At 42.4% G+C, this 18016-nt stretch overlaps 1 protein-coding gene across 4 annotated transcripts in view; it reads right to left on the bottom strand.

The window, feature by feature from the left end:
- ULK3 (unc-51 like kinase 3) overlaps positions 1-18016 on the bottom strand; it is a 296553-nt gene that overhangs the window by 131651 nt on the left and 146886 nt on the right. For 3 of the 4 annotated variants that reach the window (XM_078685126.1, XM_078685127.1, XM_078685128.1), the window contains exon 11: positions 14905-14969. In XM_078685126.1, the coding sequence (XP_078541252.1) occupies positions 14905-14969 (65 nt within the window). Of the gene's footprint in view, positions 1-14888; positions 14970-18016 lie in introns of all 4 variants that reach the window. The other variant, XR_013609866.1, reaches the window with a different exon arrangement.

Here is an 18016-nt window from a genome sequence, read left to right as displayed (position 1 = left end):
GCACCAAGAAGAAAATAGAACTTTATGTCCAAATTGCCAAGGAGGTTCTCTGCACAATACCTAGAACATCTGCAAGCTCTGGTGAAGGTAAAGCATAATACTACCCTTTCGAACATTTGAAACATACTGTGAGCAGCAGCAAAAACGGATTAGGAATTTGCACAACTAAAAGAGTCAGAGAGGCTATGGACATCATATCATCAGGAAAACCTGCAATCCCCAAGATAGTGCTAGCCACACTTTTCAGACACAGAAGATATGGTTGATATCAATGTTGAGATAATGCTTAAAGGCCTCTGCTACATGTACACCATTCCTGGATCAGTAGACACTTAGGGCCTCATTATGATGGAGGATTTTCCGCCTCCTCCGGGCCGGCGGAAGCCACCTCCGGCCCGGAGGAGGCGGAAAATCCTCTGCGGACTCACCAAAGACCCACCGCCGCATTACGATGGCTGGTGGGTCTTGGTTTCTGTCCGCCGCTTTTCCGCCGCGGTCGGATTACAACCGCGGCGGAAAAGCTCTCATTTGGCTGGCAGTGTCTATCAGACACCGCCAGCCGAATTAGGATGCATTTGTAAACATGCTTTTCCGCGGTGGTTTTTCCGCCGTGGAAAAGCATGTGTACTTTTGATTTTGGGGGCCCGTTGCGGGCCCCCAGGGTGTTGGTGGGTGGGGGGTGCACATGGGGGGTACCTATGGTACCCCCCAGCATTTACATGCACAAAGCGGCAGGCACCGCGCGGTGCCTGCCGCTTTGTGCATGTAAATGTTAAACATGCACTTTTAACATTGCGGCGGGTGCTGCTTGAAGCAGCACCCTCCGCAATGTTAAATATCCAGGATGTGACCACCAGGGTGGCGGTCACATCCTAATCGCACATGAGGGAACGCCGCAGCCCATGCGGACGTTCCCTCATCCTCTGGGGTCGCGGACGGACGCAAGTCCGTCCGCGATCCTAATGAGGCCCTAAGTGCCAGTAGTGCGGTTGATGAAATAAACAAAGGATTTGTGCTCCTTTCGTTCATCCAGTACGATCAATATTGACTGCAAATTTTTTGCGGTATCATCTTGAATGAGATACAGGCATTGTTAAGAGTCTATAACCATGACAGTCTTTCAACCGTATACCAAGTCATTGTCTGCCAGCATAAAATTAACAAGTAAAGAACTACAATAAAATGAGAGAAAAGTTGGAACAAGATGACAGAAATGGAAATGGATGTAAGCCTTCCTACTACATTGTCATTGTCCCACATACAGAAACACCTGGTCAGCCTGAGAAAAAAACACCCAATTTAAGACTACATAGAACGTGACGCAGGGTTGTCTATTTGCACCAATTCTCTATAAGTTGTACTTACACGAGATGTACAAATAAAGCTACAAAGTTTACGTAGGACAACCCAAAAGTGGTCAATATTGGTTTTCTGATTCTGCAGTAGGAAGATAGCTTCATAATCTTGACAAGGAAGAAGAATGTTTAAGTGCAGTTAACTACAGTAAATGATTATTTGAAACAGAACAATATGAATATGTAAAACAGAGTAAGGAACACATGTAAGTTAGCCATAGGAGGCAGTAGCCTTTAAGATTTAAATCCTTTCCTTATGTGGGAATTCAGAACACCAGCCATAAAAATGCTAAACCACACATGAAATACAACTGATGGATCAAAAATGGCAGCAAAAACCTCGAGAATATTTATCAGACAACAAAATATTCACTCCCAGGTAGACATCGAATTTAAGATTTAAAGCACAGATGAGATGCGGGGGGGAGAGGGGGGGGGGAGGAATTCAAAAATATAGAAAAGATATATGAAGTTCGGGCCAAACAGCCAGCTAACGGGCTACTTTTTAAAGGATATTTTATCAATCTTTGCTCCTTCATTAAAGAAGCTTACAAAAAAGCATACAAAAAAGAGACTAATGAGGTGCTTGAAATAATCCCAGCCACTGGTAATTACTCAGGGCTGCATCCAGGTCCATTGTTATTTTGCACATCAAGCCAACTCGGTTTGGACCCAGCCGTATGCAAATCAGAATGGACACTCCTCCAACGGGAAGAGACCAACCCAACTGCCAGGCCAGGCCATGCTTCCCTGAACTGAAATACAAGCAAGCCAGGACCAGTTTAGAGCTTATTAGGACTCATCAGCCAGGTATAGCTTGGATATAGTGACACAGTGTACATGGGACCCACGTTCACACATACAAAAAAGTGATGGATGGAATGTTTGAGATAATATCAGACATTAGTCATGATTCTGGCCTCATCCCAGTCCACCTTTATATTGAACACCGTGCCACATCAGTTTGGAGTTAGCAATATGCAAATCAGCCTTGACCCTGCTCAAATGGTAACTACACGAACTGCTAGGCTGTACTGGAACACAAAAACCCCCAAGAAAATTGTCGCCCTAGTTAGGGCTCATCAGGCAAGTGTATCTTGGTTCCAGTGTAACAGTGTGCACGGGACCCATGTATGAACATACCCATCCCACACATGCTTAATGCATCTCCGGACATCAACAAACTGCACGACCAGCCCCCGCTAGGGGGAGGAGAGTGCGGCTGAGCTGTTTGCTAGTGCCGGTTTAGGCCGATTTTGTTACAGGAGGCCCTATCGCCGACCCCCGGTAACAAAAACGGCCCCCACCCTGACAGCCCGCCAGGAAAACGCCCGGTGCCCACTACGGTCAGTCCGGCCCTGGCCATGAAAGTTGATAAGAGGCACTGTTCAGTGATCCATGAGAAGGAAGTCATCCACTAAGAAACTAGATGATATAGGAAAGATGGTACATCAAGAAGGGGACTGAGGCCAGGCATATTCAAGGCATGTTAAAGGATGTGAAGTCCATTGGTCTGATATGAATGACAGGAGTTTGCTTGCTACATCTACTATGGCCCGATAATTGATGCTCCTATAGAAGCATGAGACAGAGAAGAAGACAAGTGGAAGAATTAAGAAATTCTCAACGTAGACATACCGTTGGTTAATAGTGCAAGATGGACCAATATCTACACACCCATATAGTAGTATTTTACTTTGTTAGAGCAGGCAACTAGGTTCCAGCCGAAAGGTACACTATATGTACACTTCACGAATTTCCCTCTTTATGTCTTATACATGACTTATGGTTGACATGCTTTAAACACACATTAAGCTGCTAATAACCAAACTGTCAATAAATTTAGGTGATAATATAAGGTAACAAGACATCTACAGTAATGTTTAATAAAAAATAAAAACAATCACTACTATTATTTCTAATGTGGTGTTGTATGCGTGAGATCACCCGCCATGGTTTCCTTTCCTCGGTGTAAACAGTAGAAGCGCAGCGTGTGCAAAAGTAACAACCCGCTTATCAGCAAAACTAACAGCTTTCCAAAATGTAGACATGACTCCCATGCAACAGATTGTCCAACAATAATTATTTAATGATATCTTAGGTATCAGAGGTAGCTCATGGAGCATTAGAGAGCCCTGTAAAGAATGTTTTATTATAACAAAAGCATCTGACCAACATGTGATCCACCTGGAACACTATGGTGGGTTTTAGCTCAGACCAGATTGTAGACATGAAGAGGGCAGGGAATGTGATTCTGGCAGAACTAGACATCACAAGCGAGATTTATTTTTCACAGGCTTACATATCACACATATTTAACATATGAACTCTATGAGAATAAGAACAAGGTACATACATACAAATACTACAAATTGAAGTAGTTTTTCTTTGGGGGGAGGTCCATTAGGGAAAAGTGAACTAACAGAAAAATATCATTTAGGTAGGCTTTTCTGCTTTTAATTAATATTAGTCCTGATTTACAGAGGTTTTTTTGCAATGTTTTCAATCAGAGGTTACCAGTGTTTATTTTGTTGTGTTCTGTAAAAAGAAAAATATAGAGCTGGTATCTTCCCAGTGCTTATAAATAATTTTGCTGTTAAATCTGTCCTTTGCCCTTTCATTTCTCTTGTCAAATCTACCTAACTTCGATCCTGCTACTAACTCCCATATTAGTACCTTTTCACTAAATCTGCATTTCAAATAATGTTTCCATGTTTCTCTCACATGCATGCATGTCTCATTTTCCAGTTCTCAAACTTCTCTCTCAGCAATTCAATACCACCACATGTGAAGGATGTGCACTGATAGAGATTTGTATCTACCTAATTAAGATTTGACCACAGCAGATAAAAGGGTAATGTTGGACATTTATCACATTGTATTGGTACTCTGTTCTTCAGACAAATATCAAACATAAACCGAATAACGATTTTCCACTCAGAATATGAGGATAGTAGATGGATACATCATGTGATACGGGCTTAACATACTTTACAGAGTGGCTGTAATTATAGATAGGAATTACTCAGAATATTGACCCGAAATAACTGCACCCATTTGACGAATTTCCACAAAACTTTGGAGACCTATCCTTCCTTCTACATTGGCGGATGATGCAAAGTTTTGTGGTGAAGGATGAAGAAGGGGGGCAAAGAAAAAAGGGGGCCCAAAACCGGGTTTGAACCCAATGCATTTTATATAAGCTTTTTGTATTGGACAAAACACCAAAATGGCTGAACAAATGTATATACATTTTGGCAGAATTAGACAGTATGGTGCACAGATGATCCTTTTGGGTACTAAAGGTAAGTAGGGTGAATATTTTAAAATGTATAAGGCTTTTTAAGATAGTGATTGTTGCAATATTTCACGGCAGTACTGTGGAACATAGCGATGAGAATTCATTAGATGATTTGCTAATGACTGCCGTTACAAACGTTTAAAGCAGCTATGTTATATTTAGGTACAGTTTTGCTGTGTTCCGCATTACGCCTTCAGTTCTAGGCAAGTAATAGGTCTGGTATTTTTCCCCTACCTATTACCACTTCAGTAAAGTAGTAAAAGGTAGAGAAAAATATTTTTACGTTTCTATATATTTAAAGAAAAATTGGAGTACTGCAGTACTAATTCTGGAGCACAATCGTACTAACTAGTATAAATTTTTTTTAAAGTACAAAAATTCAAAATACAATATAGTTTACAATTACAGTGTATTAAAGTGTATTTTCCATTTTTTAACATATTTAATATACACATAAAAGTTAAGAGTAACGCACCTACAAATTACTGAGCTAATTTGAAAAAAGTGCAGTTTTCCCTAGATTACCATAAAAATATAAAGAAAATTATAAATAGCGTCCGATTGTGGTTCCAGAGATATGGAAAGCCATTCGGTTTCTGTAGTGGGCACCGATATAGCTGAGGATTGTACTGGTGTAAAAATGTGCGATTCACCAGGGGCTCCGAATACTGAGGTAGAGATCAAAACAGACGACCTATGTCAAGATAGAGTAGCTTCCCCCTTGGCACCAATTCCATCCACTGCCGAATGCGATTCTTCTGGTAGTGGGTCTATCCCACAGTTGGTTTTCCTGTCATGGAATATAGCAGGAGTAGGCAAAAATCTGAGAGATCCAGAATGGGCAGATTACGTGGATTCCAGTGATTTCTGTCTACTACAAGAAACTTGGGCACTGGACATCCCGCATAGGATGGGATATAAAACTTTTGGAATTGAGGCCGTTCAGTCTGATAGGGGGAGGCCATCTGGGGGTCTGATCATATGGCTTAAAATTACTCTAGCCATAAAGGTTGAATTCATAGATACAGGAACCCCTGACATCTTGGCTCTAAAAATTGTATCTACAAAAGGGGGTGAATACTACATCGTTAATGCCTATAATAGACCTATGGGGCATCATAAGGTCTCGCCCACCCTGGAAATCTTGAACTCCTTTTTAAAAAGGGTGGTGGGCGAAGTGCCTGTGATATTGGGAGGTGATTTGAATTGTAATTTCGAACCGATCCTTGGGTTCACTGATGTTTTCCAAGATGAAGATCAAGCGTATAATATCCCTCAGCTTGAAACCTTGGATTATGTCCCGTGTACTACTTTGGCGGTTCAATTACTGAGGTTAACAGTTGACCATGGCCTTAGGGCGTGTAATGGTCGCTTTCCTTCAGATCTGACCAAACAACCCACTTTTGGGAAATCAAAAAGCAGGCTAGATTTTATTTTTGTTTCCTTAATTATTTGGCATTTTATGATCGATTTTAAAGTAGCAACAAGGGCCGAGAGTGATCACTATCCTCTGGAACTTTACATTGACGCACACATAATTAGAGATATTAATACCTCCATGTCAACCGAGACAGTTACTGCTGATCTATGTGAACACCCACACACAATTAATAATAATAGACGCGCTCTAAAATGGCCACATCTTTTAAGCGAGGGCAAGACATTGGCTGCAGTTTACTCATTGTTTGACAAGACTTTCGCACCTTTAGTAGGACAACCTTCTTCAACTAATAGCTGCGACCATTTTGTTGAACTACATAAGGTTTTCTTTAATGAATTAAGAAATTATATGTCTAAAATGCCAAGGAAGAGTCAGCAAAATGTACGAGTGGGATGTCATGGGAAACTTTGGTACGACCATACTTGTAAAATGGCTAAGAGGGAGCTCTTAAATGCTATTAAAAATAAATCCAAAGATGATGTTAGACTTGCCAGGGATGAGTACAAGTGTGCCCAAAAAGTTTCGAAAAAACATGGGAAGAGTCAATCTGGGCTGATATGTTGACTGCAGCAAAACAGAATGACAATGTTGGCTTCTGGAGATTGGTTGCCCATGGGGGGCACGCTGGTAGACCTGTGAAGGACACGTTCATTGATGAAATGACATGGGTGACACACTTTACAAACTTGTACAAACAATACGATAGTGGTGATGAGGAGTTTCTGGGTTCACTTCCGCTACCTGTATGCCTCGATTTCACCTTGGAAGAAACAAATAGGGCAATTAACGACCTAAAAAATAACAAAGCTCCCGGCCCAGATAAAATACCGGGTGACCTCTACAAACATGAATCTGCAGTCTGGGCCCCCTATATCAATCGTTTGTTTAATGATCTGTCTGTAAGCTGCAAATTTCCTGATAGTTGGCGTGCAGCAGAAGTTGTCCCGATTTTCAAAAAGGGGAAAAGATCTGTCCCCTCGAATTATAGACCCATTAGTTTAATGGACATTCTGCAAAAACTTTACGCCAAACACTTACTATTTAGGATAAATGATTGGTTGGACGAGTCAGCTATACTTTCCAAATTTCAGGCGGGCTTTAGGTCTAAGACTAGCACTATAGACCAGATCTTTAGATTGTGCTGTCTGTATTGGAAGTATGTTCTGATCAGGAAAGGTCATTTGTACGTAGCTTTTATAGACTTGAGAGCGGCATTTGACCTTGTCCCTCGCAACTTGCTCTGGAGATCTTTAAACAAAGCTGGCCTGCCAGGAAGCCTTTTGGTCCACATTATAGAGCTACACGATAGAAACCACGCAAACATCAGATGGGGTCCGAATGGCGAACTGACGCGTGACATCCCGATTAAACGTGGTGTCCGTCAGGGATGCGTCTTGGCCCCCACCCTGTTTTCTATTTTTGTTAACGATGTTCCTGAATATCTTAACACCTGTAGCAATGATTCACCTCAGCTCAATGGAGAGAGAGTGCCTGCGTTGCTCTTCGCGGATGATACCATCTTAATATCCCAAACTAAGAAGGGCCTCCAGGCACTCTTAAACTCCTTCAGTAGCTACTGTGTGACCAAAGGTTTAGAAATAAACGTTGATAAAACCAAATGCATGGCCTTGAATCCAAGTAGGCCGGACAGAGGGTACCTGACTTTGAATGGGGAAACCCTAGGTATTGTGGAGAACTTTACCTATTTAGGGGTAGTTCTCGATTCTAAGTTAACATGGAAGGCCCAAATCGAGAAAAGTAAGGTGTCATATGCTCATAACGCGAAACCAATAATTTGTAGATTGAATGCTAGCACAAGTAAAAGTGTAACACCTGTACTTGAACTTTTTAAATTTAAAATTCAATCTGCTGCCCTATATGGGGCTGAGATATGGGGACCTTGGGCCCGGGAGAGTTTCCAAGGCCTGGATAATAAATTTATGAGAACGATTACAAGGGTCCCAATTAGTACACCATTGCTTCCCCTTCAGCTCGATTTGAACTTTAAACGAACCGACCATTTAACTACTATACGACCGCTAATGTTCTGGATAAGGATTTGGTCCACGCCAGAACTGATAGACTATAGGAACGGTCTTCGAGAAGTAATGAACTTAGACTCTTTCAACTCTATCCGGTGGTTCGGTCATATTAAAAAATGGCTTGTTACTCTGGGCTTGCATTCGTTTTGGGAGAACCCAGAAAATTTACCTCCCTTTGCTAAACCAATGGTAAAAAGAGCCTATTGGTGCTTTATGAATAATAGGCATGTTCATGAAAGCCGAATTGGCACTTTAACTCAGAACTTCTTATCTTTCAAAAGCGAACCTTGCTTTGAATCCTTTCTGGATGAAATAGAGCCCCCTGTTGCCAAGACTCTATTCTTGAAATTTAGGTATGGAAACCTCATGCTGAATTCCAACATAGAGCGTTGGTCAAAGAATAAACCTGATTCTGTGAGTAGCATAATTGAGAGATGTCCTATGTGTTCAGACTTGTGTAAGGAGAACGAGGTCCACATGTTGTTTATATGTAAAGCGTACCTGAATGCTCGCAAAAGATGGCTCAAACCCATGTGTATTCTTTTGGGAACCAGATCGTGTCTAACAGCATATAGGATCCTAAAAACTAACACTGCACAGCTTATTGTATTCAGCATTAGTAGGTTTCTCTACTGTGTGTATATTGCCCGAAAGAAACTGGGACAGATGCTCTAAGCTGGACTAATTTTAATTTTAAAAAGTGAATTTTGCTGCTAAACGGATGATATTTCAAATTGATTGTTGACAATTAATTCTGCATTTTATTTGCTAGAAATCATTGTTTTAAATGAATTGATGCATGTTTACTGTTATGATTTTTGACTCAATTAATGTATATATGTGCATCTTTTATGGCCATTCGGCCGAAATAAAGAATAAATAAATAAATAAATAAATGAAATGTTCTGCCTATCACCATTTAAATAAAGTTGCAATAGGTAATGAGCAATAATAAAATCGAACACACACTCATATTTAAGACCCTAAGCCAGAACACAGTGAAAGGCAGACCGCAGATGTGATAAAAACTACTTGGCGGACTTTTACCTTTGGTAAACACAGCCAATGGCCAATCACATACTGACTTCTCATCCGCATGAACCGTGGTACACTCCAAACTTACCACGGTACACCGCTGCAAAATATATGTGTTTTAAAATGTATAACTTTAAAACTATTTACACTATTCAAACATACTACCAAAAATTACCATTTACACCTCATAGGCAAATGGTAGAGTTTGAAACATGTTTCTAAATACACTGTTGATTTCTCTTTACAATTCCCTGTAATACATGGAGATTTCGAAGCTCAAGAAGATTTTTTTTAATATGAAATGGTTTTCCAATTCTTCTGATTTGAATAGACCTTTTTTCAACACGCTTGTTCCACAGGTGTAATATACTTCTATAGAACCTATTATAGCCAAAGATTCTGACTCTAGTGCTGAATGTGTTAGAAGTCAGTCATGTACCAAGATTCCATCTTGAAAAGTTCTTGATTACACTTCAACTTAGTTTTCCTTAGGGAAGGAGATATGCTATCTTTATATTTCTTTATGTTACTCGTGAGTATTGCATTTGCTCAATTGTTATTCCTTTACCATCTGCTACCCTTTTCCCGTTCCTCTCTTTGTGTTAACCCGCCCCCACCCCTGTATTCTGAAGTGGTTCACCGCATAGAAAGTTGAGTGCCTGTGTGTCTCTCACTGCCATTAACATTCATTCTGGAGATGCTGATCCATCATATTGCTGTAATAAATTTGACTGTCTTTCCATATTTCCAGTGGAGGAACTCGGTCACATGATTTCGAAAAACTTTCTCCTATGGAAACTATGTATTGTGTATAACTGCACAGTGGCAAACGCCATGTGAAATATTATAAAAACAGAGTTCTGTCGCCACCCTGCAGTTATAGTTAGGACTAAGTTTCCACAGGAAATTGCTTTTTTGGTTTGCTTATAGGGTCTTTTGCTGTTTGCCAAATCTACACAAAACATTCCAAAATAGAGCTTTTTTCCTCAGATCAGTCCTGTAAAATTTTGGAGTAATCCGTCAAGCAGGGACCGAGAAAAAATCCCTAAACAATTGTTATAAAGATTTTTATAAAATCCAAAACAGCTCAACAGAATTACATCAAATTTGTCAGAAAGCTAGGTCTTGGTCCAGCAAGCGTGGTTTTTGTGATTTGTGTAAGCCAGTTGTATAGTTTTTGCAAAATGAAGGTTAAAAAACGTTGTATATCTGCATGGTTGGATTGCGAGAGATTCCTGTGGCCATACGAAATAAAAAAATCGAGCCATCTGATTTGCTGAGGGGCTTTTTTTCTGATGGCAGTCTAACTCCCTGTGCCCTGATTTGTTTTTAAATTACATTTAATTGGGCAGGGTTGGTGTACCCTGACCCCCTGGGAGATCCCAGTGGGACTTCCTGTGGTCCAACATGTAAAGAAATATTTTTGAGGGATTTTCGTAAAGCAGCGGGAGCCAGCGAGCCTCCTAGACTCCTGCGGGAGTCCCAAAAGAGCACAGGGGCCTCCCTGGCACCTGTAGGACACTCATTAAAAAAAAAATGAAAAAGGGGGCCGGGCCTAAGTGACTCCTGGGAGTTCATGCAAACCAGCTGTTGGTTGTATGCGGCGACGCTTTAACTGCCTGCAGCCAACCCCACGTCGCTCACGACTAAAGGTTGGTAGTTCACAGGGGTTGGACGCATGGACTTAAGTCATGCACGGCCTGAAGTCAGCATCCTACAGGGGGTTGGAGGCAGGACAGCCAACTCTATCCAGCACACGGCTGGAGGCCGTGCTCGGCAGAGGTTTGGTGTCCTGCAGGGGTTTGGACACAAGGCCCGGCTACAGGACAGACTCTGCGGGCAAACAAAAATAGCATGAGCGTAGGCGGTGTGGAGGGTGGGTTGGCTGCCCGCAGATGGTTGGACGTAGGGCCAAGCCCACACTGTGCACCACCAAAGGGGTGCGAGAATATATTGTAATACAATATTACTTTACGTCAAAAAAACACAGACATTCCCAGAGAAAAATAAAGGTTAAAGGGATGTTCTAGTAAGGAGAAAATGCGAGTTAAAACATACCGTTTTAAACAAACAATACCACTAGAATTCACCAGTTATAATTATCTCAAGTAACTAGATCTCTTGCCCTCACCATGCACAGCTAATAACCTCATATATTACAATCACTCATGACATGTTCAATGACATCATTGATCACGTCACAGCAACATGCGAAATGAGATGACTGATGACAACAATACGCATGGTGGGCCCGTGTTACAATTAATTTGAGGCACGAGTTGTTATTACTCAAAGGTTTTTAGGTTGCTCATCAGGTCTACAGTACTATGATGTTTAGGTACAAGACAGAAATAGATAAAAATAGAGCCCTTTTCTTGGGCTGTTTTTTTCACCTGGTGACAGGATCCCCTCCAGTTAAGTCAATGACTGCATCTGATGCCTTATAAACCTTCTGTTCGTTTTAAACTGTTCACTCTCAAGACTTAGACTGGCAGGTGAATATTAAAAAATAGAATGATTTATGAAGAAGTGAGTTGGGAGAGGAGGTATATCAGCATTTAGTTGGTGCTCTATTGTTGCAGGCCAGTGCTGCACTCTCCTGTTCTTTGTCCTGAAATACTAAGAAGAGACTTGGCTAATAAATGTATTGTTATTACCTGACCTGGGTCCATACCTGCTCCAGTGGCCTTAATGAAGAAGCCCACTGAGTAATTAACATGCATACTTTTAGATATGGGTACTTTGGTGACAGCAAACTGTGCGGCTGCACAAAGCAACAGCTGAAGCAGTAAAGAAACTGTATAACCAGCATCATTCCTTGGACAGTGCGCCCATTTAATTCAGATTGTGAATGAAGTTTATTTTACATTGTTGAGTTTTGTCAATGGAGTTTGTGCTTATTTGAAAGCCAGCATGAGGGCTTCTAAATATTGACTTTTACCAAACAAAGTGGCCTTTGGTTATTGGAAAGCACTGCAAGGACTGTGCTTCTGCCAGTCGTGTGTAAGAGAGTTGTAAGAGGCACTTTGCAGCACACACTGTTCTAGTGAATTTGTACCTTGAAGGAAGAACAGGCTCAGCTCAATATGTTCTGAATAAATGTAGTCATAGTGATGTTCCTAAAAGCCTTCAGCATCATTAGTTCCAAGCACCATTTTGACACGGAGGAAGAAGGAAGGACAAACTTGGTGATGCTAAGGCAGTGTTATGAATGCGTTCAATGTCATACAATATCTACACGTTATGGGACGTGGCAGGCCTTTGACGTGCTGGTTTGCGGCCTCACTCCGAACTCACGCAGCAATCAGCCTCGCCACACTCCGCCACAAGTGGGAAGAGGACCTGCGTAGCCAACTCACAGATAAGGAATGGGCTGGAGTGCTTGAGAGCCCCACAAGTATCCCTAGGAACATGCGCTTCGGTCAGATACAGCCTTACATTATCCACAGAGTGTACCTCACTCCTGTGAAAATGAATCAATACTTTAACCGCGGAGATGCAGCATGCCTGCGGTGCGGAGAGGTAGGGGCCAATCTACTACACATGTTTTGGGCCTGCCCCAGGGTAGGGGAATACTGGAGGGATGTAGCCAGTCTGCTACAGAAGAGTACTGACAGGGAGCTGCCCTTCACTTGGCCCATATATTTATTACACAAATTCCGCGGAACCCCTAGTACGAAGGTCACGTCTAGGTTTATAGATCTGGGGCAGATAGTGGCCAAGCGACTGATTAATAAAAGATGGAAAGCACCAGACCCCCCACACAAACAAGCTTGGCTCTATTCTATGCTTGCGTGGGCAAGGAGAGAGCCTCGCTATTAAGCGCGAGGAGACGCTGGGCCTACGCAAGGTCCCTATTGCCATATACTGGGATACAATCTACCTCGCACTACAACACAGCCTGGGTACGCTGACCGCGGACCTCTCTGACACTCCAGCCTCTGGCAGTGCTTAGACTCGTGAGCGACAGCAGCGTATGCGCCGCATCGATCTCCTACCGGTGGGCACACACTAACTGTGGAACTCAGTCGACACACACTCTAGGCTTGGGGTAACAGTTGATCGCTGTAGAGCATGTGAGCTACGTACCATGTAGTGTATGGATGCACGAAGGAGGGGAGGGCACAGGATGAATGTTAACTGTTTGCTGTTTACACTCTGCACTTCTTTTTATTTCTTTTACCCCTTTTCTTTTTCGCATGCACAGTTCCTAGTTTTTATCTTTAACAACAAATTTGTTATTGGTACTTATTTGCAGCTGAGCACCAGTGCTCCTACTAGTTTCATGTGACAGTATCTGCACGTATGTGCGGCAACAGACATTCGCCAGCATGTGTGGCCTGGAAGGCACCCAAAATGTGGACAATGATGTGATCATTCTGCCTTCCTATTCCTGTCTCTCACTCCTCACCTGCCCCGTAGTACAAGCCGCCAATATATCTGTCAATCACATGCCTAACTGCTTTGTGCATCACTCCAAATGTGAGCTGTAACAATGCTATATGATATTACTGTACCTTGTATGTTGACTGTGGCGCCCAGCACGGCTCGCTATTTCATGTGATTTAAGTTGTACTAATGTCAAAATTCAATAAAACAGATTCGCAAAAAAATGAATGCGTTCAATGTCAGCGAGCAGGCTCAGAACGGCTCCTTGCACCGGATTTTGCTGCAGCACATGCTAGTTAACAAAGAGCAGTGTTGCGTCTTCTTGTTTCTGAGCTACATGTACTTTGTACGGCTTAAACAATTTATTTTTACTGAGTTAATATATGCAATTTAGGTAGAGCAGTGTCAGAAAATCTGTTTCATGGACCCTTTCGGTCACTGCTTAGTGGCGCAGACGTTCTTCATGGCATGGCCCCAGATCCTTCAGTAAGAGGTGATATGGCTCCTATAGGCATGTTTTAAGACCATCACAATGTAAAATTCAGAACATGGCTGTTGGGTGCGATGTTTTATGGGAGGACTTTGAGTCCAGAGGCATCTGTTTGTACAGTGACCTTTACTGCCACAATCTTGCAACCTCAGCTTACAGAAAGGAAAGCTCCACCCTTCTCACAGTGAAGGAGGCTAACGTCATGGTGATTCCCTTATGAAGGACTGACACCCTGCTCAGAGGTCAGCTACAAACCTGCTGGACGCTCTACATCAACGCACAGTAACCAGTGAGTTGATGCCACATGAGGCGAGCCCTGATCCCAAAATGGGAGCAGAAGAAGGTCTTAGGGGGTCAAGAGATCTGGCAGCTGGGCACAAGGGAACGTAAAGTGGTTTACCATGACCAGAGTAGATTACAGCGGGAGCATTCATGACAGAAAAGCGGTTGGAGGAAATGGTTCCACTTGTATTTTTTTAACACAAAAAGGGAACCAAAGGAGTAAAAGTGCACACAAATCCTATGTTTTTCCGGTTTTTACTAAAAAGGATGGTGTTTTATGAGTAACAATTTTTAATTGAAAAGCAGACACCCTTCTTTAGGATAAGATATATTTATATTTGTCCATTTACCCAATATTGGAATGTAAGGTTGGCTTGAGTAAGCAGCTCAGTGTCACAGATCACAAAACTCCCAGCGCCTCTAGCTCTCAGACAACATGAAGTCTTAGCTTGGAAAAATCCACATCAATATATGCTTGAACCTGTAGCCCTTGCATCAGTCTGTACCACAAGGGAAGCACATGCTTACTGCAGTGAAGTTAAGTCAAACCCACCTGTTTGTACTCATACCTTGGCCACAGCTGCCGAAGCCACATCCAGCGCAGCGTACAGACGAGGCTTGTCCTTGGCCATCTCTGAAATCCAGACAAGAGAAGTCAGTGGTAGCATGCAGGATCACTGTAATATTCACCTGTAGGGCCCTCGTGATCTAAGGTAGTGCCATGCAATAAGGCTAACTACTTTGTGGGTAGCACTTTATGCTGAGGTCCCCAAACATATTACAGAGCTGTGCGCTGCACTCGAGGGATCGCCTCCACATCACTAGAAGTACTGTGTACTAGGTCATCTGGATCAATGGTCGTGCTGTTGCTGTTATGAAATAACTTTTGTGTACACTCTAACCTGGTGTGCAATGTACAAATGCAGCAGAGGAAGTATGTGAACTGGGATATTGGCAAGAGAGCAGATGTTCAACTATGGATTCTAAGACATGAGACCATAGGTTTCAGCAACTCTTTCAATGGGGGATTCTTAGACACAGCACGTTTCTACCACCTTACTGAATGAAGAAAGCAATGACCATGAATAACTGGTATCCTCTTTCAGTGCATTCCAGCCAGAAGTTTGGAGCACAGCAAAACAACACCTAATTCAACATGTTCTATTAGTAGCTTTTGGAATTTGAAGCTGGACTGCATGTTGTTGAATGGGATCTGCTTGGTTTTTCATTCACGTATGCTGGATTCTTGAGTAGGATAGTCTTGTATGTGATATCAAGGACTTTTTCAAGGTTATTCTGCTGGTCTCTTAGGAAGTCAATGGAGGTCACCATAGAGTGAGCTAACACTGCCAATCATTTAATTCTTCTAACTAACCATATTGCCTAGAGGAGTACCCTTTTGTGAGGCATACATGTGACTATCAGCAATCCTGTGAGGAGGGTAATGCCTCCGTCCAGGTGTGACAGATCCAAGAAATGAATGACCTGGTGGAAATATTGCAGTTTCATTGCTGCTTTGACCTTCTCAGGGAGGTGGATTCTGTGGCAAATGCATTTATGTTACAATTCATGCTTGATGAAGCTTATTATAGGGCGAGTAGCATACTACACTGTCTGGGGTTGCTTGATTGCAGAGAGTTGCACAGCAGTGTGGCCTATGTGGGAAACATTGCAGTGTTGTGAGAGACTGACCAGAGTGGTGTTCCTATCCTGACTTAAGCAATGATACCCAAGCATTTAGAAGACAGAAGATGCAATATATGTCCTATGCTAGAAGTGTTAAGGTGGCATACGTGATGAGTAGTGGAATGCTCTCCTTGTGTTGCTGTGATCACACATCTGCACTTATGAGTATGAGTGGGGTAGAATGACGTAGCGTAAGAGATAGATGCACAAGTGCACTTGCCTACCATCCTCGACAGGACAAAGGCTCTGGTCCATTGTTGGGTTTGAGCGGCAGAAGACCATCCCATAAAAGGTTAATGAATTAGGGCTAATCATGGTAAATGCTTTTTGGAGTTCACCCCATTGCGACAGGGGGCATCCCATATGCAACCACTGGATACTGGGAGACATACCTAGTAAAGGGATGAGGTCACTCAATAGTGACAGAGGAGCTAACCACCAACATGCACTGAACACAAGCAGTCATGGCAAGTGAGCTGTATTGTTTACCCAGGGGTGAAGGACGAGTAACCCTAAGGCATACATGGGGGAAACATCAACATGGTATGTGGTATTTACAGCCCATCCTGAGAAGGCAGAGGGAAATCCACAAGCATGCACTGAAAAGAGACAACCCTGGTAAATTGTGTTGAGAGCCCATCTAGGAGCAACATCGGGGTAACCCCAGGACTACACTGAATACAGACAGCAGTGGCACAAAATATATACAGTCCACCCAGGAGCAAGCCAAAGAGAAGCAAACCAAAGGCATTTCCTGCATACAGGCCCAAGCTGATGTACAAATCTACAAGCAAATAAAACCAGCCAGATGATAGACAAAGGAGACAAATAAATGTGGGAAGTCACACAAAGAGGTTATGACAAAGCCCAGGTCACATGTGCCTACCTAATAACATTCCTTCTTCTTATTATCAATAATTAACAGTGTAAGGCAGATTTTAGAATTTTCTTGATAGTCAACGAGGACCAGGAGCGTGTCAACGTACAGAAGTGAACTACTTGTAGGCAGTAAGGGTAAGATGTTCTCTGTTGTCCACACAGAAATAATGAAGGGAGCAACCACAGGCATGCACAGGCAAAACAAACCCATGCGAAATGCTGTTTAGAATCCACCTTAAAGCCAAAGAGGGCTGTCCATAGGCATGCAAGTGATACAGGCAGTTGAGACAGCTCTATAGAGCCTAAGAAGAGGGGGGTAGGCTGTGGCTGGCCATTATAATTGTTCTCAACAAACCACCCAGGATTGACAATAGCAAACCCCAGGCACACACAGGATACAAGCAAAGATGGTAAGAGCCCACCATGTAGAGAGAACTAGTGAATCATGTTTTGAATTTGGTGCGTGGAAGGAGAATAATTGGTAGACTAAGTGAAATGAAGGAGCGAGGGATTTACAGGTGGGTTGGGTTGAGAGGAAAGTCTTGAAGCAAGGGTTCTGCAGGAACATATCTGCCAATCTTGCTTTATGCCCTCTCCAAAAGTAGTGTCACAACACCGTTTTAAGTTCAGTAACGGGTTCTTTGAGAACCCTTATTGGGAGAAACTGGAACAAGTACAGGGCTCTTGGTAGGACATTCATTGCTAACTGTATTGATTCTATCTAGCCAAGAGAAGAAGAGCTACGGCCACCTGCCCCTTAAAGACATCAACAGCTGTATGGAGCTTTCATAGTAGTCTGCAGGATTCGATGTAATATGAATGTCTAGATATTTGATGTACTTACTTGTCCTCTTAAATGATGTATGAGCTGCCAAGGCTTCTGCTTCAGCTTGAGATAAAAACAATGTTCATTTGAATCCAGGCACCGCTTAATTTTTTTTTAAATTGATGTTTCAGTTTTATTAGACAGACTACTGATGATAGAATAAGAAAGGACATAATCAGAAAACAGTGTACTTTTATGCTCCTCCTGTCCAAAAGGATTGCCCTTTCTCGCTTTGTTTGCTCTATTCTTGCAGCGGAATGTTTGAAATTAAGCACAAAAAGCTGCAGCGA

This window comes from Lissotriton helveticus, chromosome 3_2 (genome assembly GCF_964261635.1).
Source record: "Lissotriton helveticus chromosome 3_2, aLisHel1.1, whole genome shotgun sequence".
Classification (NCBI taxonomy): domain Eukaryota; kingdom Metazoa; phylum Chordata; class Amphibia; order Caudata; family Salamandridae; genus Lissotriton; species Lissotriton helveticus.
This window is presented reverse-complemented; position numbering and strand designations above follow the sequence as displayed.